Below are 25,149 nucleotides of genomic sequence, written 5' to 3'. Positions count from 1 at the left end.
TCCATAGTGGCTGTATCAATTTACATTCCCACCAACAGTGCAAGAGGGTTCCCTTTTCTCCACACCCTCTCCAGCATTTATTCTTTCTAGATTTTTTGATGATGGCCATTCTGACCGGTGTGAGATAATATCTCATTGTAGTTTTGACTTGCATTTCTCTAATGATTAATGATGTTGGGCATTCTTTCATGTGTTTGTTGGCAATCTGTATATCTTCTTTGGAGAAACAGTCTATTTAGGTCTTCTGCCCATTTTTGGATTGGGTTGTTTGTTTTTTTGATATTGAGCTGCGTGAGTTGCTTGTATGTTTTGGAGATTAATACTTTGTCAGTTGCTTCATTTGAAAATATTTTCTCCCATTCTGAGGGTTGTCTTTTAGTCTTGTTTATGGTTTCCTTTGCTGTGCAAAAGCTTTTAAGTTTCATTATGTCCCATTTGTTTATTTTTGTTTTTATTTCCATTTCTCTACGAGGTGGGCCTAAAAAGATCTTGCTGTGATTTATGTCATAGAGTGTTCTGCCTATGTTTTCCTCTAAGAGTTTGATGGTGTTTGGCCTTACATTTAGGTCTTTAATCCATTTTGAGTTTATTTTTGTGAATGGTGTTAGGGAGTGTTCTAATTTCATTCTTCTACATGTAGCTGTCCAGTTTCCCCAGCACCACTTATTGAAGAAGCTATCTTTTCTCCACTATATATTCTTGCCTCCTTTATCAAATATAAGGTGACCATATGTGCGTGGGTTTATCTCTGGGCTTTCTATCCTGTTATATTGATGTATATTTCTGTTTTTGTGCCATTACATACTGGCACATATGTAGCTTTGTAGTATAGTCTGAAGTAACGGAGCCTGATTGCTCCAGCTCTGTTTTTCTTTCTCAAGATTGCTTTGGCTATTCGGGGTCTTTTGTGTTTCCATACAAACTGTGAAATTTTCTGTTCTAGTTCTGTGAAAAATGCCAGTGGTAGTTTCATGGGGATTGCATTGAATCTGTAGATTGCATTGGGTAGTAGAGTCATTTTCACAATGTTGATTCTTCCAATCCAAGAATATGGTATCTCTCTCCATCTATTTGTATTATCTTTAATTTCTTTCATCAGTGTCTTATAATTTTTTACATATAGGTCTTTTGTCTCCTTAGGTAGGTGTATTCCTAGATATTTTATTCTTTTTGTTGCAATGGTAAATGGGAGTGTTCTCTTAATTTCACTTTCAGATTTTTCATCATTAGTGTATAGGAGTGCAAGAGATTTCTGTGTGTTAATTTTGTATCCTGCTACTCTACCAAATTCATTGATTAGCTCTAGTAGTTTTCTGGTAGCATCTTTAGGATTCTCTATGTATAGTATAATGTCATCTGCAAACAGTGACAGCTTTACTTCTTTTCTTCCAATTTGGATTCCTTTTATTTCTTTAACTTCTCTGATTGCTGTGGCTATAACTTCCAAAACTATGTTGAATAAGAGTGGTGAGAGTGGGCAACCTTGTCTTTTTCCTGATCTTAGTGGAAATGGTTTTGGGTTTTCCCCATTGAGGACCATGTTGGCTGTGGGTTTCTCATATATGGACTTTATTATGTTGAGGAAAGTTCCCTCTATGCCTACTTTCTGCAGGGTTTTTATCAGAAATGGGTGTTGAATTTTGTCAAAAGCTTTCTCTGCATCTGTTGAGATGATCATAAGATTTTTCTCCTTCAATTTGTTAATATGGTGTATCATGTTGATTGATGTGCATACATTGAAGAATCCTTGCATTCCTGGGAATAAACCCCTCTTGATCATAATGTATGATCCTTTTAATGTGCTGTTGGATTCTGTTGGCTAGTATTTTGTTGAGGATTTTTGCATCTATGTTCATCAGTGATATTGGCCTGTAGTTTTCTTTTTTTGTGACATCCTTGTCTGGTTTTGGTATCAGAGTGATGGTGGCCTCGTAGAATGAGTTTGGGAGTGTTCCTCCCTCTGCTATTTTTTTTTTTCTTTTTTTTTTTGCAGTACGCAGGCCTCTCACTGTTGTGGCCTCTGCCATTGCGGAGCACAGGCTCCGGACACGCAGGCTTAGCGGCCATGGCTCACGGGCCTATCCGCTCTGCGGCATGTGGGATCTTCCCAGACCAGGGCACTAACCCGTGTCCCCTGCATTGGCAGGAGGACTCTCAACCACTGCGCCACCAGGGAAGCCCCCTCTGCTATGGTTTGGACGAGTTTGAGAAGGATAGGTGTTTGCTCTTCTCTAAATGTTTGATAGAATTCGCCTGTGAAGCCATCTGGTCCTGGGCTTTTGTTTGTTGGAAGATTTTTAATCACAGTTTAAATTTCAGTGCTTGTGATTGGTCTGTTTGTATCTTCTATTTCTTCCTGGTTCATTCTCAGAAGGTGTGCATTTCTAAGAATTTGTCCGTTTCTTCCAGGTTGTCCATTTTATTGGCATATAGTTGCTTCTGGTAATCTCTCATGATCCTTTGTATTTCTGCAGTGTCAGTTCTTACTTCTCCTTTTTCATTTCTAATTCTAATGATTTGAGTCTTCTCCCTTTTTTTCTTGATGAGTCTGGCTAATGGTTTATCAACTTTGTTTATCTTCTCAAAGAACCAGCTTTTAGTTTTATTGATCTTTGCTATCGTTTCCTTCATTTCTTTTTCATTTATTTCTGATCTGATCTTTATGATTTGTTTCCTTCTGCTAACTTTGGGGATTTTTGTTCTTTCTCTAATTGCTTTAGGTGTAAGGTTAGGTTGTTTATTTGAGATGTTTCTTGTTTCTTAAGGTAGGCTTGTATAGCTATAAACTTCCCTCTTAGAACTGCTTTTGCTGCATCCCATAGGTTTTGGGTCGTTGTGTTTTTATTGTCATTTGCTTCTAGGTTTTTTTTTTTATTTCCTCTTTGATTTCTTCAGTGATCTCTTGGTTATTAAGTAGTGTGTTGTTTACCCTCCTTGTGTTTGTATTTCTTACAGATTTCTTCCTGTAATTGATATCTAGTCTCAAAGTGTTGTGGTCGGAAAAGATACTTGACATGGTTTCAGTTTTCTGAAATTTACCAAGGCTTGATTTGTGACCCAAGATATGATCTATCCTGGAGAATGCTCCATGAGCACTTGAGATGAATGTGTATTCTGTTGTTTTTGGAAGGAATGTCCTATAAATATCAATTAAGTCCATCTTGTTTAATGTATCATTTAAAGCTTGTGTTTCCTTATTTATTCTAATTTTGGATGATCTGTTCCTTGGTGAAAGTGGGGTGTTGAAGTCCCCTAGTATGATTGCGTTACTGTCGATTTCCTCTTTTATGGCTGTTAGTATTTGCCTTATGTATTGAGGGTCTCCTATGTTGGGTGCATAAATATTAACAATTGTTATATCTTCTTCTCCGATTGATCCTTTGATCATTATGTAGTGTCCTTTGTCTCTTGTACTAGTCTTTGTTTTAAAGTCTATTTTGTCTGATATGAGAATTGCTACTCCTTCTTTCTTTTGATTTTCATTTGCATGGAGTATCTTTTTCCATCCCCTCACTTTCAGTGTGCATGTGTCCCTAGGTCTGAAGTGGGTCTCTTGTAGACAGCATATATATGGGCCTTTTTTTTTTTTTTGCGGTACGCGGGCCTCTCACTGTTGTGGCCTCTCCCGTTGTGGAGCACAGGCTCTGCACGCGCAGGCTCAGCGGCCATGGCTCACGGGCCCAGCCACTCTGCGGCATGTGGGATCTTCCCCGACCGGGGCACGAACCCGTGTCCCGTTCATTGGCAGACGGACTCTCAACCACTGCGCCACCAGGGAAGCCCTGGGCCTTGTTTTTGTATCCATTCAGCCAGTCTATGTCTTTTGGTTGGAGCATTTAATCTATTTACATTTAAGGTAATTATCAATATGTATGTTCCTATTACCATTTTCTTAATTGTTTTGGGTTTATTATTGTAGGTCTTTTCCTTCTCTTGTGTTTCCTGCCTAGAGAAGTTCCTTTAGCGTTTGTTGTAAAGCTGGTTTGGTGGTGCTGAATTCTCTTAGCTTTTGCTTGTCTGTAAAGGTTTTAATTTCTCTGTCAAATCTGATGAGATCCTTGTTGGGTAGAGTAATCTTGGTTGTAGATTTTTCTCTTTCATCAATTTAAATATGTCCTGCTACTCCCTTCAGGCTTGCAGAGTTCCTGCTGAAAGATCAGCTGTTAACCTTATGGGGATTCCCTTGTGTGTTATTTGTTGTTTTTCCCTTGCTGCTTTTAATATTTGTTCTTTGTATTTAATTTTTGATAGTTTGGTTAATATGTGTCTTGGCATGTTTTTCCTTGGATTTATCCTATATGGAACTCGCTGTGCTTCCTGGACTTGATTAACTATTTCCTTTCCCATATTAGGGAAGTTTTCAACTGTTTTCTCTTCAAATATTTTCTCAGTCCCTTTCTTTTTCTCTTTTTCTTCTGGGACCCCTATAATTCGAATGTTGGTTTGTTTAATGTTGTCCCAGAGGTCTCTGAGACTGTCCTCACTTCTTTTCATTCTTTTTGTTTATTCTGCTCTGCAGTAGTTATTTCCACTATTTTATCTTCCAGGTCACTTATCCATTCTTCTGCCTCAGTTATTCTGCTACTGATCCCTTGTAGTGAATTTTAAATTTCATTTATTGTGTTGTTTATCATTGTTTGTTTGCTCTTTAGTTCTTCTAGGTCCTTGTTAATCATTTATTTTCTCCATTCTATTTCCAAGATTTTGGATCATCTTTACTCTCATTATTCTGAATTCTTTTTCCAGTAGAGTGCCTATTTCCTCTTCATTTGTTTGGTCTGGTGGGTTTTTGCCTTGCTCCTTCATCTGCTATGTGTTTCTCTGTCTTCTCATTTTGCTTAACTTACTGTGTTTGGGGTCTCCTTTTCACAGGCTGCAGGTTTGTAGTTTCTGTTGTTTTTGGTGTCTGTCCCCAGTGGCTAAGGGTGGTTCAGTGGGTTGTGTAGGCTTCCTGGTGGAGGGGACTAGTTCCTGTGTTCTGGTGGATGAGGCTGGATCTTGTCTTTCTGGTGGACAGGTCCATGTCTGGTGGTGTGTTTTGGTGTGTCTTTGGTCTTATTATGATTTTAGGCAGCCTCTCTGCTAATGGGTGGGGTTGTGTTCCTATCTTGCTAGTTGTTTGGCATAGGGTGTCCAGCACTGTAGCTTGCTGGTCATTGAGTGGAGGTGGGTCTTGGCATTCAGATGAGATCTCTGGGAGTTTTTTGCCATTTGATATTACGTGGAGCTGGGAGGTCTCTTGTGGACCAGTGTCCTGAACTTGGCTCTCCCACCTCAGTGGCACAGCCCTGACGCCTGGCTGGAGCACCAAGAGCCTGTCCTCCCCACAGCTAAGAATAAAAGGGAGAAAAAAAAAAAGAAGGAAAGAAAGAAGAAGATAAAATAAAATAAAGGAAAATAAAATAGTTATTAAAATAAAAAATAATTAAGAAAAAAAATTTTTTAAGTAATAAAAGAAGAAAACCGGACGGAGAGACCCCTAGGACAAATGGTAAAAGCAAAGCTATACAGACAAAATCACACACAGAAGCATACACATACACACTCACAAAAAGAGAAAAAGTTGGAAAAATATATATATCATTGCTCCCAAAGTCCACCTCCTCAATTTGGGATGATTCGTTGTCTATTCAGGTATTTCACAGATGCAGGGTACATCAAGTTGATTGTGGAGATTTAATCCGCTGCTCCTGAGGCTGCTGGGAGAGATTTCCCTTTCTCTTCTTTGTTCGCACAGCTCCCGGGCTTCATCTTTGGATTTGGCCCCGCCTCTGTGTGTAGGTCGCCTGAGGGCATCTGTTCTTCACTCAGACAGGATGGGGTTAAAGGAGCAGCTGATTCGGGGGCTCTGGCTCACTCAGGCGGGGGCGAGGGAGGGGTACAGATGCAGGGCGAGCCTGTGGTGGCAGAGGCCGGTGGGACGTTGCACCAGCCTGAGGCGCGCCGTGCTTTCTGACGGGTAAGTTGTCCCTGGATCACGGGACCCTGGCAGTGGCGGGCTGCACAGGCTCCCGGGCGGGGAGGTGTGGATAGTGACCTGTGCTCGCACGCAGGCTTCTTGGTGGCAGCAGCAGCAGCCTTAGCGTCTCATGCCCGTTTCTGGGGTCCACGCTGATAGCCGCGGATCGCGCCCATCTCTGGAGCTCCCTTAAGCGACGCTCTTAATACCCTCTCCTCAAGCACCAGGAAATAAAGAGGCAAGGGAAAGTCTCTTGTCTCTTCGGCAAGTCCAGACTTTTCCTGGATTCCCTCCCGGCCAGCCGTGGCGCACTAACCCCCTTCAGGCTGTGTTCATGCAGCCAACCCCAGTCCTCTCCCTGGGATCTTGACCTCTGAAGCCCGAGCCTCAGCTCGCAGCCCCGCCCGCCCCGGCGGGTGAGCAGACAAGCCTCTCGGGCTGGTGAGTGCCGGTCGGCCCTGATCCTCTGTGCGGGAATCTCTCCGCTTTGCCCTCCGCACCCCTGTTGCTGTGCTCTCCTCCGTGACTCCGAAGCTTCCCCCTTCCGTCACCCGCAGTCTCCGATCGCTAAGGGCCTTCCTAGTGTGTGGAAACCTTTCCTCCTTCACGGCTCCCTCCCACTGGTGCAGGTCCCGTCCCTATTCTTTTGTCTCTGTTTTTTTTCTTTTTTCTTTTACCCTACCCAGGTACGTGGGGAGTTTCTTGCCTTTTGGGAGGTCTGAGGTCTTCTGCCAGCGTTCAGTAGGTGTTCTGTAGGAGTTGTTCCACTTGTAGATAGATGTATTTCTGATGTATTTGTGAGGAGGAAGGTGATTCCGCATCTTACTCTTCCGCCATCTTTAAGCTCCTCCACGTTATACTCACTCTGGCCCGCGGTCCCAAGGACTGTTGCGGCTTCAGCTGGTGGGGCCCCTCCAGAGCCAGCAGCCTTAGTGAGGCCGCCCTCCCCTCGGGCTCCAGGGCACTTCAGTCCGAACAGTGTTTCTTATTGTTTGTCCAAAAATTATTTGAGAATTGGAAGAAAAACAGATAAGAACTTAAAAATTAATATCAAAATGTTCTGTACATAGTGATTATGTAAAAAGTCTATCAGGCTGATAGTAGATATCTTTAAGGAGGCTGAGTATGTATCAGTCCTTAGAGGGAAATTTATAATACAAAGTACTTATTAATTTGAGACCTTTCTTCATTTTTAGTATAAGTTCATTCTACCCTAAGGAACTTGAAAAAGTAAACTACATTAGTTTGGTTTTTTTGTTTGTTATTTTTTTGTTTTGGCCGTGCCACGCTGCTTGTGGGATCTTAATTCCCCGACCAGGGATTGAACCTGAGCCACCACAGTGAAAGCGCCAAGTCCTAACCACTGGGCCACTAGGGAATTCCCTTATTAAAGAGCAGAAATCAACGGGATTGAAAGCAGAAAAACAATAGAGAAAATCAATGAAACCAAAATCTACTTAAGATATCAATAAAATTGATAAACTTCTAGCCAAATTGAGGGAAAAAAAGTGAAAAATTACTCATACCAGAAATGAATCACCACTGACTTCACAGACATCAACATGATAATAAGGGACGACTACAGGCTAATCTGTGCACATAAATAAGATGATTTAGATGAAATGGATCAATTTCTTGACAGCTACAAATTTCCCAAACTAATTCAATAATAAGTAGATAACCTGGATAGTTCTCTGTTAAAGAAATTGAATTTATAGTTAAATACCTTCCAAGAGGGAAAACTCTAGGCCCAGATGGTTTCAGTGGCAAATTATACCAAGTGTTTAACGGAGAAGTTACACCAATTCCTCACACTCTCTTCAGAAAATTGAAAAGTGGCATAACTTCCCAACTCATTATATGAGGCAATATTACCCTCATATTGAAACCATACAAAAACAGTGCAAGAAAACTACAGACCAGTATCCCTTGGGAACATAGGTGCAAACCAAATCTAGCAATGTATAAAAAAAAATACATCACAACCAGGTAGAGTGTCTGTTGGGAATGCAAGGCTGGTTCAACATTTGATGATCAGTTAATAATCAGTCACATTAATAGACTTATCAAGAAAAAGTACATGATCATATCAGTAGATGCAGAAAAAGCATTTGAGAAAATTCAGCATCTATTTATGATCAAAGTTTTTAGCAAACTAGGATTAGAAGGGAATACCTAAATCTCTACAAAAATTGTACAGCTAGCTTCATATTTAATGGGGAAGAACTGAGTGCTTTCCCCATAAAATAGAGACTAGGGTGGAATGTTCACTTTCACTCTTCTTAGTCACTATTGTACTATAAGACATAGGAAATGCAATAAGAATAGAAAAAAAAAAGGCATTTATATTGGGAAGGAAGAAATAAAACTATTTGCAGATCACATAATTATCTACGTAGAAAATCCTAAGGAATCTATCAGAAATCTATAATTAATGAATTTAGCAACATTGCAGGACACTATCAATACACAAAATTTAATCATATTTCTATATACTAGCAACGAGCAATTGGAAACAGCAATTAAATAAATACTATTTACAATAGGTCTAAAAAGAATGAAGTACTTAGATATCTATCTAACAAAATATGTATAGAATCTATATGCTAAAAACTAGAGAACACAGATGAAACAAATTAGAGAAGACCAAATAAAAACACATGTTTATTCCATAACTTAGGTATAAAAAGAAACATTCGTAATCCACCACTACTAATATTTTGGTATATTATCCTTCCTGTATTTTTATGTATATATTTGGTTTAACCAAAATGGTAGTTTCATTTGCTACTACTTTCTTAAAATGTACTGTGAACATTTTTCCATGCCATTATATGATTGTCTAATATTCCATTATATTATGTATTAGAAGATTTAAACTTATTTCCCGGTTTTAGACCTAATTTACCAGTTTCTTCTTTATTATAAATAGTATCGATCGTCTCTGTAGTCATATTTTTATGCTTATCCACAATGACTTCCCTAGAATAAGTGGAATTACCGGTATGGAGCAATTATGATAATAATTACTGTTATATTGCCCTTAAAGATGTTCTACCAACTACTATACCAACCAGCATTTTCTCTTTAACTTCACACTTAGCTTTTCTAGGAAAACCTGATTTGAGAATATCCTTATGGGGGGGCACAGGCAGGATGGCGGGTGACTCTGAAGTCCTGGGCAGCTGGGGTGGCAGGGGTGGCTGGGCGGGCCCTGCAGCGCGGATGCTGCCGCCGCTACAAACTACTGAGCTCTGCGTGTCGCGGCGGCACAGCACTATTCGGGGCCGGGCGGACACCCCGCATCCACGGCCAAAGGGCCGGGAAGCCGGCCACACGTATCTGCCCAAAGCGTGCCTGTCCCATCCACCTTTGAGGCGGAGATTGCCCGTGGGTCCCTGGCCCCAGGTGCTGAACCGCACCAAGGGGCGATTGGGAAGGAGCTCATAGCGGCAGCGTCCTGGTGGTCCACCGGAGAGCTGGATTCCCGCCTTCTCCGAATTTCCATCGTCAACTTTCTTGACCAGCCTTCTCTGGTGATCCGGACCATGCAGCGCTTTGGGCCCCCTGTTGCCCACTAAGTCAGGGCTAGGGAAAGGGGTTAAGGTCTAAACTTGTGTCCCTTCCTAGACAGTGCATCCCTCCTAGGGCAGTGATTCCTGCAGTAGTTGCCACTTCACTATGGGGGCCTCATCTTTTGCCTCTACTGGCCCTTGGGTGCTGAGGGTTCACTTGCTTTGTTTGGTGCTTAAATGTTTCTTAACTACTGAAAATAAAACTGAGCTATGATGCAATGTCTGACTTTATTTTCAAATATAGCACCTTTAAATATTCTTTCCTTTGTCCTTAGATTGGAGGGGAGGTTCTGTGATTCAGATATTCAAGTAGTACAACGTAATTGAAGACAGTTTAAGAAGTGGAAGAGGATAGGTCCTGTCATTCAGTATTAACTACTGTCCACATTCTGGAATATTTTCTTAGTTTTATAGTTGTATTTATGTAGTAAATATGTAACAGTAATAATATTTTGCAAGTTTAGCATTTTTCCTGATATTTTTCATCTAACATGAACCTTTTTCTAAAAGTTCTTCGAAAGCATTATTGAATGGATACATAAAAGATACATTATTGAATGTTTAAATTATTTTCAATTTTTGCCATATTATAGGTAATGATTCAGTGGAATGCTTGTATATAGAGCTTTGCCTGAATGATTGTTTTCTTAAGATAGACTACAAGAGGTAGAATTGGTTAAATATTTAAAGCTCTCAATCTGCAGTGTGTGAAATTGCTCACCAAACTGTACAGAAAATGTACCCTCCCACCAGAATGCTGGTTTCCCACATCCCAGTCACTACTGGGTCTCCTCAGTAAAATTTTTTTAAAAACTGGGTTTGTATGACAAGAGCAAACGACCGAGAAACACTCGAATAAGGAGCTTTGTGGCTTACTGGCCTTGTCTCAGATCAGTGAAGAAAAACTGCTAGGACAGTCATATAGGCCTTTTGTTAGGAAGAGTTAGCTTCCTGTAGAAGATGTTGTATCCTGCAGCCTTTCTAAACTCACTTATTATAGTAGCTCTTTGGTAGATGCCGTTGGATTTTCATCATTGGTGATCACGTTTTCTAAGAATAAAGGCAGATTTGCTTCTCCCTTTAAAAAAAAAAGAAGAATATCCTTATGAGGACTTCCCTGGTGGCGCAGTGGTTAAGATTATCTGCCTGCCAATGCAGGGGACATGAGTTCGATCCCTGTTTCGGGAAGATCCCACATGCCATGCACCAACTAAGCCCATGTGCCACAACTACCAAGCTTGCTCTCTAGAGCCCGTGAGCCACAACTGCTGAGCCCACGTGCCACAACTACTGAAGCCCATGCATCTAGAGCCCATGCTTCACAACAAGAGAAGCCACCGCAATGAAGAGCAGCCCCCGCTCGCCACAACTAGAGAAAGCCCGCATGCAGCAAACGAAGACCCAACACAACCAAAAAAAAAAAAGAATATCCTTATGTGCTTGAACTTCAAAACTGTGAAATTGATGTTTAATTATCATGGAGCTTTCATGACTTCTTCAGTTGTCTCAGCAATGATCTGTTTTAAATATTCGATACCACTGTCTCCCAAATCATTGATTTCCTACAAATATAGTAGTAGTTACAGTAACAATTATAATAATACTATAATTTATTGAGAGCTTGCTACTTTTCTGGCATTATATTAAGCACATTAAATCTTAATCTTTATGATGACAATTACTGTCAGCCCCATCTTACAGGTGATGGTACTGAGCTTCAGAGAATTAAGTACCTAAGATTTGTACCCAGGTCTAGTTCCAAAGCTTATAGCCACACACGTCTGTACTGCCTCTTTAAAAGATGTCTTTTTTTTTTTTTTTTTTTTTGGCTGTGTTGGGTCTTCATAGCTGTGCGTGGGCTTTCTCTAGTTGCTGCGAGCGGGGGCTGCTCTTCGTTGTGGTACCTGGGCTTCTCATGCAGTGGCTTCTCGTGTTGTGGAGAATGGGATCTAGGTGCACAGGCTTCAGTAGTTGCAGCATGCGGGTTCAGTAGTTGCAGCACGTGGGCTCAGTAGTTGCGGCAGGGCTCGTAGGGTGCACAGGCTTCCGTAGTTGTGGCGCGTGGGCTCCAGAGTGCAGGCTCGGTAGTTGTGGCTCACAGGCTTAGTTGCTTTGTGGCATGTGGGATCTTCCTGGACCAGGGACCAAACCCGTGTCCCCTGCATTGGCAGGTGGATTCTTAACCACTTGTGCCACCAGAGAAGTCCTTAAAAGGTGTCTCTTAAATCAATGTCTTTAACTATTCATTTTAATGTGATTCAGTGTTATTTGTTTGAAACAAGTTAAATACTATTTTAGTTCCTAATATTTCCTCATAAATGAATGTCAGTGTGAGTTAGATAAGCCAGGCTTACCTCTTGTCTTTTTGAAAACTTTAAAATTTTAATTTCAGGGCTTAGAGTTATATCTTGGTAGAACTTATTATCAGAATCTATTTTATCCTGAAAACTGGAATAGGTATGTGAATTCATTTGCTAGCTAGGATGCTGTTCAGAGAGTAGCACTCTTAAGTGATGGAATTTTTCATTGTGAGAGATTTGCCCCTATAGATTTCTTTTGTCTTTGGCATTGCCTTTCAGGCCATCAACAGTAGAGTAGAATGTGGTTACTCTTCCTTTTACTTTATTTAAACTTGAGTCACATTCCAGATGCCTTATAAATCAAAAGATCTCAAAAGAAAATCATTTTACTTGATGGTATAAGGTTAATAATTCTGAGATTTAAAATCTTATGTTGAGACACTTTACATTTTTGAAGTTCTTCACGTTTATTGTTGGTTAGTTACTTTCTTAAGTTTTAAAAAATACAAGTAGATTATAGCTAGAATTATATTAAAGAAATGATTCTAATGGAATAAGAAAATCTTGTTGGTTACCAGCTTCTTTCTTTCATTGCTTGATTTTATTGGGTCAGATGTTTAAAATTATGGCATTAAATTTTAAATATACCTCTAAATATATGATTCAGTGCTATTATTTATTGCTGTTTCTTTCAGGAGTTTTTTGTGGAGCCATTTAATCGAAAAGCACGCCAAGAGAACTTGAGGTATAATAATATGCTTAAACAACTTAGCAGTCCACAGTTAGCCACTCTGAGACGCTGGAAGGCAATAAAGCTCTATCTTACATGTGAAAGGGGACCTTGGGCTGAAAGGTAGGTGTCTATCATTCATTAAATACCCTTTTTTCTTTAGAGCTCTGATCTAGAACTTTATGAATCAGTGACCTCGCCAATCCAATTTTTAAAATGTTCAATTTTTAAAAGATTACTTTTAATTAATTTGCTTGCCTTTTATGGATTATAAGTTCGGTATGTGTAGAGCTTTGTGTGTATATGTTTTTCACCATGGAGTTATTTCCTTTACTCTTACCCTGTGACATAGAATTTGTTTTGATTCCATTTACTTCTGTCTTCCTGATACCACCTCTTTGAGCTAGGGTTAGTGACGATGTGTATTTGAATATTTTACAATTTCTTTATTTGATCCTAAGTCACTTCTGTTTTGCTGAATTATATTTTATACACACACACATTTTTTAACAGCCCTTTTTTATTGTGGTAAAATACACTTAATATAAAATTTGCTATTTTAACCATTTTAAAATGTACAATTTAGTGGCATTAAGTACATTCCTCATGTTGTGTAATAATCACCACTGTCCAGCTTCAGAACATTTTCATCACCTGAAAAAGAAACCCTGGACCCATTAAGCAGTCACTAGCTATGATCCCTTCCCCCGACCCCTGGCAACCACCAATCTGCTCTCTGTCTCTATGGATTTGCCTATTCTGGGTATTTCATATAAATGAAGTCATTCAGTATGTGGCCTTTTGTGCCCAGCTTCTTTCATTTAGCTTAGTATTTTCACTATGTTGTAGCATGTATCATTACTTTCTTTCCTTTTTATGGCTGAATAATATTCCATTGTGTGGAATGGATGATGGACATCGTGTTGCTTTCCTTGTGGCTGTTGTGAATAGTATTGCTGTAAACATCTGTGGATAAGTGTTTCAACACCTGTTTCTAATTCTCTTGCTTATGTACTGGAAGAATTACTGGGTCATATGGTAATTCTGTGTTTAACTTACTGAGGAATTGCCAGACGGTTTTTAACAGCAGCTGCATCATTTTACATTCCTATCAGCAATGTTTGAGGGTTTCAGTTTCTCCACAACCTTACCAAGACTTGTCTTTTTTTTTTTTTTAATTATGGTCATTCTAGTGGGTGTGCAGTGGTATCTTATGATTTCATTGCAATTCCCTAATGACTAATGACATTGAGTATCTTTTCAGGTACTTGTTGGCCATTTGTATATCTTCTTTAAAGAAATGTCTATTCAAGTCTTTTGCCCATTTTTAAATTGGACTGTTTGACTTCTTGTGGTTGAACTGTAAGAGGTTTTTTTTTTTTTTCCAATAATAGACCCTTATTGGATATATTGTCTATAAATATGTAGGTTGTCTTTTCACTTTCTCCATAGTGGCCTTTGATGCACAAAAGCTTTGAATTTTGAAGTCCAGTTTATCTGTTTCTTTCTTTTGTTGCTTATGTTATTGATATCTTATCTAAGAAACCATTCCCAAATCCAGGGTCATGAAGACTTACTCCTATTGTTTCCTTTAAGAGCTTTAACTCTTATATTTAGATCTTTGATCCATTTGCAATTATATTATCTTTATTTGTACTAAACTTATTATTTTATTTTGAAAACTGTATTTGGAATAAACTCCTAAATAGCTAGTTAAGAACTTCCTTGTAACAGTGAAAGAGTAAAATATATCAAGCTGTAGGTCTGAAGATTTATGTTCAAATCTTATTCCTGTACCTGTAAATCACATGGCATCTTGGACCTGTCTTAGATTCCTCAGGTATATACTGTTGATATGCATAATAACATTGGTTTTTTTCTCAGGGTTGTTTGGGTCAAATGAGATAAGGAATGTGAATGTTTTTATAAAATGGTGCCAAAAAAATGTAAAGTACCTGATACTCTATTTCAATAACCAGTCTTTGTAATTTTAAGCGAAATAGTTTTATTTGTTTACTTATGAATATTCATAGGAAACAAAATCCACTTCACTGGAAACTAGCTAACGTAGAAAATTATTCCCGCATGAGACTTAAATTGGTGCCAAATTATAACTTCAAAACCCATGATGAAGCTAGTGCTTTGAGAGATAATCTAGGTGAGTTTCAATGGCTGTTTAATTATTTATTGAAGATAATGAGGGTGTTGGTGGGGATTGGTTATTGTTTTCATTGTTTCAAAATTATTTAATCATGAGAGAAGGGTGACATTTTATAATTGATATTTAAGTGGTTGTGTATGTTGCCTTTGGCCTAAATCTAAAATTATTTCCTATTTCAATTGATTGCAGTTTTTCAAGGAAAAATGTAATTTAAACTCATAAAATTATACTGTAGTTGATGTGAAATGTATCATCTCTATCTCCATTATGGTATAGTAAAACATGGTCCTTTAACCTTAGCCTTTTGCTTACCAAAACTGAGTTTAATGTTAAATATATTCAATATTTAGAATTCTTAGCAGCTCTTTAGGTCTTTCTTCTATGACCTGTTCTTCGTATAGAACTCCAGACATTTAGTATCTAGATGGGCCAATGCCTTTTTTCTAGAAAAAAGTGCTTAAAAATGCATAGCCTTGCAGTATATCAAAACAGATTTTAAAGAGTTTCTAAAATTCTTATGAAGCCCTTCCTTTATAGCCATCTGACTGAGCATCTGTGCACCATATGTTTAGTGACTAAGTTATAGATGAAATGAGTACCAGTTTTTTAATCTTACTTTTTAAAATTGCCTTAATATATTGGCCAGTACAGTAAATGCCATAAAATTGAGAGCTACGATGCCTGCCATTTAGAGTCTTATACTCTGAAATAAATCAGACACAGTAAGTGATTTCCCTTAATGTAAAATAATGGCCTTGGCCATGGTATAAAGAGTGTCTTATACAGGAACGGTCAGTGTGTATAGCTTGTCCTCCCAGTATATGTCCTGAGACTATTATACTTTCTCTACCTCTTAAAATTTTATACTTACCACACAGAAAACATCTTATGGTGAATGACTTCAATTTAGTAATATTTAAGGAAGAGTGTTCTCTATTTTTTCTTCATTTTTGCCAATAAATCCCACTCCAGGAAATTCCCTGTCCCTTTCCCTCCTTCTTCAACCCTCTTACACACGTATACAGGTATAATTTTATGTTTCTTCTTCTTGGTCTCAGTTGTTTTAAGTCCAGGAAAACCAGTGTCCTTTCTCTTTTTCCATCTCTGTTCCTTTCTTTACCTAGTTTTCAAAATTATCCCAAGTATAATGATGATAATAAAATTGTACAGAAGAAAAAAATCATACATTTCAAAGTGAAATTGGGGGAATTCCCTGGCAGTCCAGTGGTTAGGACTCTGCGCTTTTATTGCCGAGGGCCTGGATTCGATCCCTGGTCAGGGACCTAAGATTCCACAAGCCGCACAGCACGGCTGAATGAATGAATGAATGAATGTAATAAGTGAAATTGATAATAGTATAAAACCAGTGACCTCAGTCTTTAAAACTCTTTAAAGTTCCTTGAAGTTTATTTCAGAATTAACTGCAGAATGTTTTACCTACTCCATATATTTGTTTGTAAGTATTTTCGTCAGTATTTTTCTATTTGTATCAGATTATCTAGACTTGTATGTGATCAAAGCAGATTTATAAAAGAGAAATGCAGCTGTACATTAGGTTAATTCATTTTGTATGTCAGAGCAAGGATACCATTTGAGAAATTAAGGGAGGTTTTGTCATCTTTACAGTGTTTTGTTATTTAGCATGAATTGTTTTTATTATACACATGAAATGTCTTTATTCATAGTTAAACATATACGTTTTTTCCAGTCCTACCTGCACATTATGCATATATTTTTATTACTATTCTTATGCCACCAGATAATTGAGAGATGAATGTGCAATAAGAATAGCTACCATTTATTTATTTTATGTATGATGTGATGTATCTCCATTTCACAGTTGCAAAAACATAGATTCAGAGGGGTCATATGGTTAATAAATGGCAGAATAGAATTTGAACTTAGGTTTACCATTTCACAGCCCATCTTCTTTCCATTACACTAGCTCTGCCTTCTTACATTAATGCATAGTTCATGACATTTGTTGCATATATATGTATCAGAATTATCTATTAAATTCCATACACTCCAGAAAGGAACACTTCAGCTTTTGGTCTTTGTATTATCTTGCAGTTAAAAATAATTTGTCACATTCTTTCTTAATATTTCTGTAGTTCAAATGCACAGTAAAAATAATTCCATTGAATTAATGTAGTGAGAATAATTCTTTAACTTACTTAGTAGTATGCTTTAGAAGTAAATATGATTAAAGAGATTACTTGGCCTGTTTCTGAAACATAAATAATACCATCATTAAAGATAAATACCATCTTTTAAAACATTTATTCCTTGTATTATATGTATAATTATTTTAAAAAATCACAGGCAAGCACCATAGATAACTCTAAATCATGTATAAAAACTTCTCTGTAGTAAGTCGCTTATCTTAGAAAATTTCAAGTACCTTACTTATTATACATATTATTCATATAATTAACAGTCAGAAATTACAGAAGGACTGTGATATGATTTCCTACTTTGTGTTTAACAAACATTTTATGTTTAAACAGGTATCCAGCACTTGCAGCCTTCCAGTGATTCACTGCTTTTGGAAGTAGTGAAACAAGTAAAAGTTAGTGATATGGAGGAGGATAAATTAGATCTTCCTGAAGAGGAAATAACAGCCAGAGTAAATATGTATGTATAAGTACTTGAAAGAATTTAAAATTATTTTATTCTGAGAAATGGGATTGTAAAATTGTGGAAAATATTTGCTTGAAATTCTAATACTATACATTCCCAGAATCCAACAATTGATACTATATATCAGCTGTTAGGAGTCTGTTAGTGATAACTGAAACTATTGAAGAAGGCTTCTTAGGACTGGGTTAATTTGGAGCTGGACCTTGAAACTAGAAAATATTTTGAGTTGAATGATAATGAATCAAATTTATGGGATACAGCTGAGGTATTTATCTGGAAAGTACAGGTGAAATATAAACTTTTAAGAAAAAGGAAGAAATTATAAAGATAAAAGCAGAAGTCCATGAAAGATAAAACCAAAAAACAAAAAGATCAAAGAAAACAAAAGTTGGTTATTAAAAATCAGGTAACTAAACAATAAACCTCCAGCCAGATTGGTTAGGAAATAAAGACAACACAAATTACCAGTATCAGGAATGAGAGAGGAGATAACATTACAAATACTAAAATGATTGAAAAGAAATACATTAAAATAATTAAAAGGAAATGATAGGGACTTCCCTGGTGGTCCAGTGGGTAAGACTCCGCACTCCCAATGCAGGGTGCCTGGATTTGATCCCTGGTCGGGGAACTAGATCCCGCGTGCATACCACAACTATAAGAGTTCGCATGCTGCAACTTAAAGAGTCCACACGCCGCAACTAAGTCCACATTCTGCAACTGAAAGATCCCACATGGTGCAACTAAAGATCCTGCATGCCTCAGTGAAGATTTCGTGTGTGGCAACTAAGACCAAGCGCAGCCTAAACAAATAAATAAATATTAAAAAAAATTCCAGACATCATTAAAAAAAAAAGGAAATGGCGACTTTATGCCAATAAATTTGACAATTTAAATGAAATGGACAAATTCCTTGAAAGATACAAATTATCAAACCTCTCCCAGGAAAAAATAGCCTTAGATATATTTTAAAATTTTGAATTTGTAGTTTAAAAACTTCCCCTAAACAAATATAAAACATACTCATTTTCTCATCTCTCTTTTGTTACCATACATATTAAACCTGTATATGTTTTAAGCCCAACAGTACAGTTTAATGCATTTACTGTTTTATGCACTTGTCTTTAAATCAGTTAAGAGAAGAAAAAACTATGTAATTATGCTTTCCTTTATATTTCCCTGCATATTTACCTACTTACACACTTCATTTCTTGGTGTACATTCAGATTGCCATCTGGTGCCATTTCCTTTTAAGCCTGAAGGACTTCCTTCAGTATTCCTTGTAAGGAAGGTCTATAAGCCACAAATTCTCTTAGTCTTTTGTTATCTGTGGAGATTTTTATTTTGTCTTCATTTTTGACTACTTTTTTAAAAATTGAGACATATTTTTTGAAAATTGAGATTCACTTAACGTAAAATTGACTATTTTAAAGTGCACAGTTCAGTGTTATTTTAGTATATTCACAGAGTTGTGCAACATCACCACTATCTAGTCCAAGAACATTTCCATCACCCCAAAAGGAGATCTTATACCTTTCAACAGTCAGTTCCAATTTTCTCTCCTCACATCCTCTAGCAACCACTAATTGGTTTTCTTTCTCTATGGATTTGCCTATTTTGAACATTTCATGTATTTCATTCAATATGTTATTTTTTATGTCTGGCTTTTTTCATTCAGTTTAATGATTCCATCCATTTGTTTTTGTGGCTCAATAATATTCCATTATATGGATATACAGTTTTTGTTTATCCGTTCAGCAGTTGATGGACATTTATGTAGTTCCTATTTTTTTTTTTTTGGCTATTATGAATAATATTGCCTTGAATATTCATGTACACATTTTTTTTTTCGGTACGCGGGCCTCTCACTCTTGTGGCCTCTCCCGTTGCGGAGCACAGGCTCCGGACGCGCAGGCTTAGCGGCCATGGCTCACGGGCCCAGCCGCTCCGCGGCATGTGGGATCTTCCCGGACCGGGGTACGAACCTGTGTCCCCTGCATCGGCAGGCGGGCTCTCAACCACTGCGCCACCAGGGAAGCCCCATGTACACATTTTTCTATCAACTTATGTTTTCATTTATCTTCAGTATAAAAAAAAACACTAGGAGTGGATTTGCTGATCATTTGTTAATTCTATGTTTAACCTTTTGAGGAGTTGTGAAACTTTTCATAATGACTGTACCATTTTACATTCCCTCAGCAATGTATGAAAGTTCTAATTTCTCCAAATCTACCCCAACTTCTATTATTCTCTGTTTTCTTTTTTAATTTATGGTACCATCCTAGAATGTTAGAGGTGGTATCTTGTGATTTTAATTTGCATTTCCCTAATGACTAATGATGCTGAACATCTTTTTATGTATTTGTTGGCCATTTATATGTCTTTTTTGGAGAAATCTTTATGCAGATCCTTTGCCTATTTTTTAATTGGGTTGTCTTTTAGTTATTGAGTTGTAAGTGTTCTTTACATATTTTAGCAACAAGTCCCTTATTAGATACAGGATTTACAAAAATGTTCTTCCACTAAATTGTTTTTTTTTTTTTTTTTTGCGGTACGTGGGCCTCTCACTGTTGAGGCCTCTCCCATTGTGGAGCACAGGCTCCGGACGCACAGGCTCAGCAGCCATGGCTCACAGGCCCAGCTGCTCCGCGGCATGTGGGATCTTCCCAGACTGGGGCACGAACCCATGTCCCCTGCATCAGCAGGCGGACTCTCAACCACTGCGCCACCAGGGAAGCCCTGAATTGTTTTTTTTTTTACTTTCTGTTGGTATCTTTCGATGTACAAAAAATTTTAATTTTGATGAATTTCCTTTCATCTATTTTTTTTCTAAGAGTTTTATATTTTATCTCTTATGTTAGGTCTTTGATCCATTTTGAGTTAACTTTTGTATGTGGTGTGATGTAGGGGTCCATATTAATTCTTTTGCATGCGATTCTAGTTGCCCCAGCACCATTGCTTTTTCTTTTGAAGATAGTTTTGCCAGATACAGAATTCTTGATTGACAGTTTTTTCCTTTCACCATTTTGAATATGTCTTTCCACTACCTTCTGGTTTTCACTACCTTTTGTTTCTGATGAGAAATGTGCTATTAACCTTTTCTGTTGTGTCCTGTATTTTGGTGCTTTTAGGTTATTCTTTTTGTCCTTGGCTTTTAGTACCTTGGCTTTAGGACCATGTTTGGATATCTTTGTGTTTATCTTGCTTGGAGTTCATTGAGCTTCTTGGATGTGTAGATTAATTTTTTTCATATTTGAGAAGTTGCCAGCATTATTTTTTCAAATATATTTTGGCCCTTTTTCTCTGTTCTCTCCTTCTGGGTCTCCCTTTGCACGTATGTTGTTTTGCTTGATGGTGACCCTTTGAGGTTCTTTCATTCTGCTTGATTCTTCTTTCTTTGTGTTCTTCAGATTGGACAGTTTCTTTTGATCTATCTTCAAGAGCCCTGCTTCTTTCTCCTGCAAGTTCAAATATGCTGTTGAGTCCTTGTGCTTTTCAATTTCAGAATTTCTCATTTGGTTCCTTTTTAAAATATATATATAATTTCTACCTCTGTATCAATAACACTCTATTTGACTAGGCTTTTTTTTGCCGTAATGCACTTTGGTTCTTTAAACATAGTTTCCTTTAGTTCTTTTCATGTATTTTTATGATAGCTACCTTGAAGGCTTTGTCTACTAAGTTGAGCATCTGAGGTCCCCCAGAGACAGTTTCTTTTTACTGCTTTTGATTTTATGGCCCGTATTTTCCTGTTTCTTCCTATGTCTCATAATTTTTGTGAAAACCATACATTTTAGATAAATTATACCAACTTTGGTTTCTAATCTCCTCCCTTGATGCTGGTTGTTGTTGTTGTATTTTTGTTTGTTTAGTAGTGACTTTTCTAGATTAAGTCTGTGGAGTCTGTTTTACCTGCAGTGAATGCCACTGATATCTGTACTTACTGGGTTTTTGTTTTGCTTTATTTTTAAAGCCTTGCTTACTAGGTGTTGCCCCTGGGTCAGCATAGCTTAGTGGTCAGCCAGTGATTAGTTTGTTTTTTGTGTTTAAACCCCTTGATCAGTATGACTGCCACTCTTTGCCAGTGGATCTGTGTGTGGTTTAGAGAATGCATTCAAATTTGATGATTTACACATCTGCACTGACTTTTACTTGTTATGATTGTAAAGCCTCACATTCAGCCAAGAATGAGTAGCTAAGTCTCAAGTATATAATTTATTCTGGACATCACTTTGTTTAGGTTATAAACAACACATGGCAAATATTTCTCAGAACTTATTTTAATACTATAAATTGACCAGGTTCATGGGACTTCCCTGGTGGTGCAGTGGTTAAGAATCCACCTGCCAATGCAGGGGACACGGGTTCGATCCCTGGTCTGGGAAGATCCCACATGACGTGGAGCAGCTAAGCCCGTGTGCCACAGCTACTGAGCCTGCGCTCTAGAGCTCACGAGCCACAAGTACTGAACCCGCGTGCCACAACTACTGAAGCCCGCGCGCCTAGAGTCTGTGCTCCACAACAAGAGAAACCACTGCAATGGGAAGCCCACACACTGCAACGAAGAGTGGCCTCCACTCACCGCAACTAGAGAAAGCCCATGCACAGCAGTGAAGACCCAATGCAGCCAAAAATAAATGAATAAATAAATAAATAAATTTATTAAAAGAAAAAATTGACCAGGTTCAATAATATCCTTTGTTGGCATAAACAGGTTTTTTGGTTAATATAATTTTAGTAATTTTTAAATATGTCCTTGATTGTTTTCAGGGAACTGGATGGGGGTAGTTATCTAGGGAGCTGTCTTTGGTTTTGGTAGATTTTTTTAGTCAGCCTTTTAATGTGATTTTATTTTCTTTCTTCAAGGACTAGTGAATTCAGTGGATGTCAATCTCATTCATTTTCAAATGAAAAGCCAAAACTCTTTGTTTCATAGAATAGAAATAACCTTCAGACTATTTACTCTCTCAGGTCACTTTTTTCTCTATTTCATCACTGTGAATATTGGAATTTCACTATTTAGGAAAACATTTTCAGTTTTTTATTTTAAGCTTAGCTTTAATGGTTGCAATATTCCCAGTTAGGTTGGTGATACTTGTAGAGCTTCTCATCAAAATCCATTGGAAACAAAATTAGATTTAGTCATTGCTATCCTGGAAATGAGGCAAATGTGAAATATCTAGGACCAGAGAGCAGCTGGCTTGAAGGATATACTTGAATAACATACCATGAGTTATAGGAGTTCTCATTTCTGTACTTGGCAGTTAAAAGTCAACTAGGCCACCAGAAGACTGTCCCTTCCCAGTTATTTCCTCCAAAAAGCATACTTGATAACAGTCCTCCAAATATGAGATGACTTCACTTTAAGTATGGTGTGGCAACAGTGGCTCCTAGTATTATCTCCATTTACACTATCAGGGGATGCTATGATGATGATGCTCTAGCTTTTGTTGCTCTTGAAACATCTCATTCTACAGTTTAAGAATCAATCATAATACTTCTAATAATTATTTATGAAACACCACTAATGATACAGTCCTTTATTCACAGATTCATTTATTCCCTGGGTCAATTCATGTCTGCCAAATATAACTAAAAAACATGACCAGTATTGCTGCATGTTTGAACCATCCTCTAGCAGTAGTATTGAAGATTCACTATATTTCGTTTTAATGGGTCATATACAATTGAAATGTAAAACATATGTTTTTTGAAACTTAGTTATTGGGTAATAAGTATATTTGGACATATTTAAGTAATTTAATATGCAGTGGAATGGTTTTTGTAGAAAATTCAAGTACTCTTTCTTGGATAGTGACTTTACAGACACCATATTCGTATTTGAATATGATGTTCTTTTCCATTTACACAGAATACATTGTTGGATGTTGTTTGTTTGGTTGGTTTTTGTTTTTACAGTAATGAGAAAGAAGAACAGGATCAAAAAGAAAAATTGGTGTTGTTGGAAGACTGTGAACTCATTACAATAATTGCCATAATTCCTGGCAGATTAGAAATCACTACTCAACACATTTACTTCTATGATGGCAGCATTGAAAAAGAGGACGGTGAGGAGTTCTGGGGGAATAATTTCTGTTGTTCAATAGTTAAGTATCCAGTTTATCAATCATTAATGAGAAGAAAGCGATAAGGTGGGACTGTAGAATTGTAGTCTACCATGTAAAAGGAGACATGGAAAGTCAGTATGGAATTAAATTTATTATCAACAATGTACTGAAGGGAATGCTTCCTTTTTATTAATGTTTTTGAAAAGGTTTGGCTAGAGGGGATTGCTATAAACTGAAGTTATAAAATACAATTTTACTTTTATTTATATGTACACTTGTTCCTAGAGGCTTTTCACCTAATCCTTTATCTGAAAATAAAAAGATATTTAAATCTAAGCTGCCAACATAAAGAGAAAAGGAAAACTGTTTCTAAGATATAATATTCAGAGTTATTCTCTATTCCAATGGAAAGGAAGTAGAAAAGCTATAGAATTTTAAAATAGTCTTAAAAGAAACAAATTAAGCATCCAATAAATTTAACAAATGGTTTTCATCATACAGAAACTGAATTCCTTTTCCATAGTGCTACTTTTGTCAGGAACTAGGAGATATTTTCTGCATAGCATGAGTAACTTTTTTTGGTACCCCAGTCACAAGATTGTTTCTGTTTTCAGGAGTAGGCTTTGATTTCAAGTGGCCTCACTCTCAAGTTCGAGAGATTCACCTACGACGGTACAACTTAAGGAGGTCAGCCCTTGAGATTTTTCATGTTGACCAATCCAACTACTTTCTCAATTTCAAAAAAGAGGTATGTAAGATGCTAACTTTCTGGAAGCCCCAGACTGTTAGCTTGAAATTATTTTCCAACTAGTGAGCTGTAATGAAACTTCACAACTCTACTCTTTCATCGAGTCAAAATATATATTAGAGAAAAAAAAATACATACCTTTGGGACTAACCAGTATATGCATTTTTGTTGGAATTTATGTGCAAGTGTTTGGAGGATATTTGTTTTCAGTTTTTATATATAGGTAGATAAAGAAGTCAATAGAATATTGAGTGTCAGCTAATAGGTGTCTCACAGTATCCAGTTCTGAAATAATATGCAATATATATGATATAACTGGATTTATGAAATTAGGTTGGGTTCAGTTCAACAGTAGTGGAGACTGTGTAATCAGGAAGAATAATGGAACATGTTTTTCTAGGAATAGAGTAAATTCTTACGTAGTGTAAGTGGTTAAGAGATTGCCACTGAAGCCAGGTTACGTGGATCGAAGATCATTCCACCACTAGCTCTGTAACCTTTGACCCGTTACTTGCCCCCAACCTTCCTTCCCTCTGTCATATACTTGAGGTCAGACTTGTATCAGAGTCTGATAGCTCTCTCCACCTTGCCTAGCTTGCTCTCCATTTTCTCTCACTGTCATCTCTCCTAATAAAATCCTGCATGTTCAATTCTGTCTTAGCATTTGCTTCTCAGATGACCTGGATTAGCATAGTCAATAACTAAGTTTCTGTTCATTTGTGAGTTCCAGGTTTATTTGTAGATGATTTGATTCAGACATTTAAAGAGCATTTTTCTATTTTTACAAAAAGATAATTTTTTACTATTAAAAATAAATTTTCCCCCATAGGAAAATACAATGTATGTGTTTTTTAGAAAGCTATTTTATGTAAGTAAACCAAGCACACTCCTATTGAATACTATGCTTTTGTAAATAGTTTTTTGTTTGTTTGTTTGTTTGTTTTTAGGCCTAGTGGTATGTCTTT

The 25,149-nt window shown here is 37.4% G+C and overlaps 1 protein-coding gene across 1 annotated transcript in view; it reads left to right on the top strand.

Annotated features, from left to right (window-relative positions):
* NBEAL1 (neurobeachin like 1) overlaps positions 1-25,149 on the top strand; it is a 182,178-nt gene that overhangs the window by 103,439 nt on the left and 53,590 nt on the right. Inside the window, exons 33-37 of the mRNA XM_082657971.1 lie at positions 12,530-12,687; positions 14,598-14,722; positions 17,236-17,362; positions 23,288-23,436; positions 24,051-24,184. Of these exons, the coding sequence (XP_082514097.1) occupies positions 12,530-12,687; positions 14,598-14,722; positions 17,236-17,362; positions 23,288-23,436; positions 24,051-24,184 (693 nt within the window). The remainder of the gene's footprint in view (positions 1-12,529; positions 12,688-14,597; positions 14,723-17,235; positions 17,363-23,287; positions 23,437-24,050; positions 24,185-25,149) is intronic.

This window comes from Grampus griseus (genome assembly GCF_964374135.1).
Source record: "Grampus griseus genome assembly, chromosome: 7".
Classification (NCBI taxonomy): Eukaryota; Metazoa; Chordata; class Mammalia; order Artiodactyla; family Delphinidae; genus Grampus; species Grampus griseus.
This window is presented reverse-complemented; position numbering and strand designations above follow the sequence as displayed.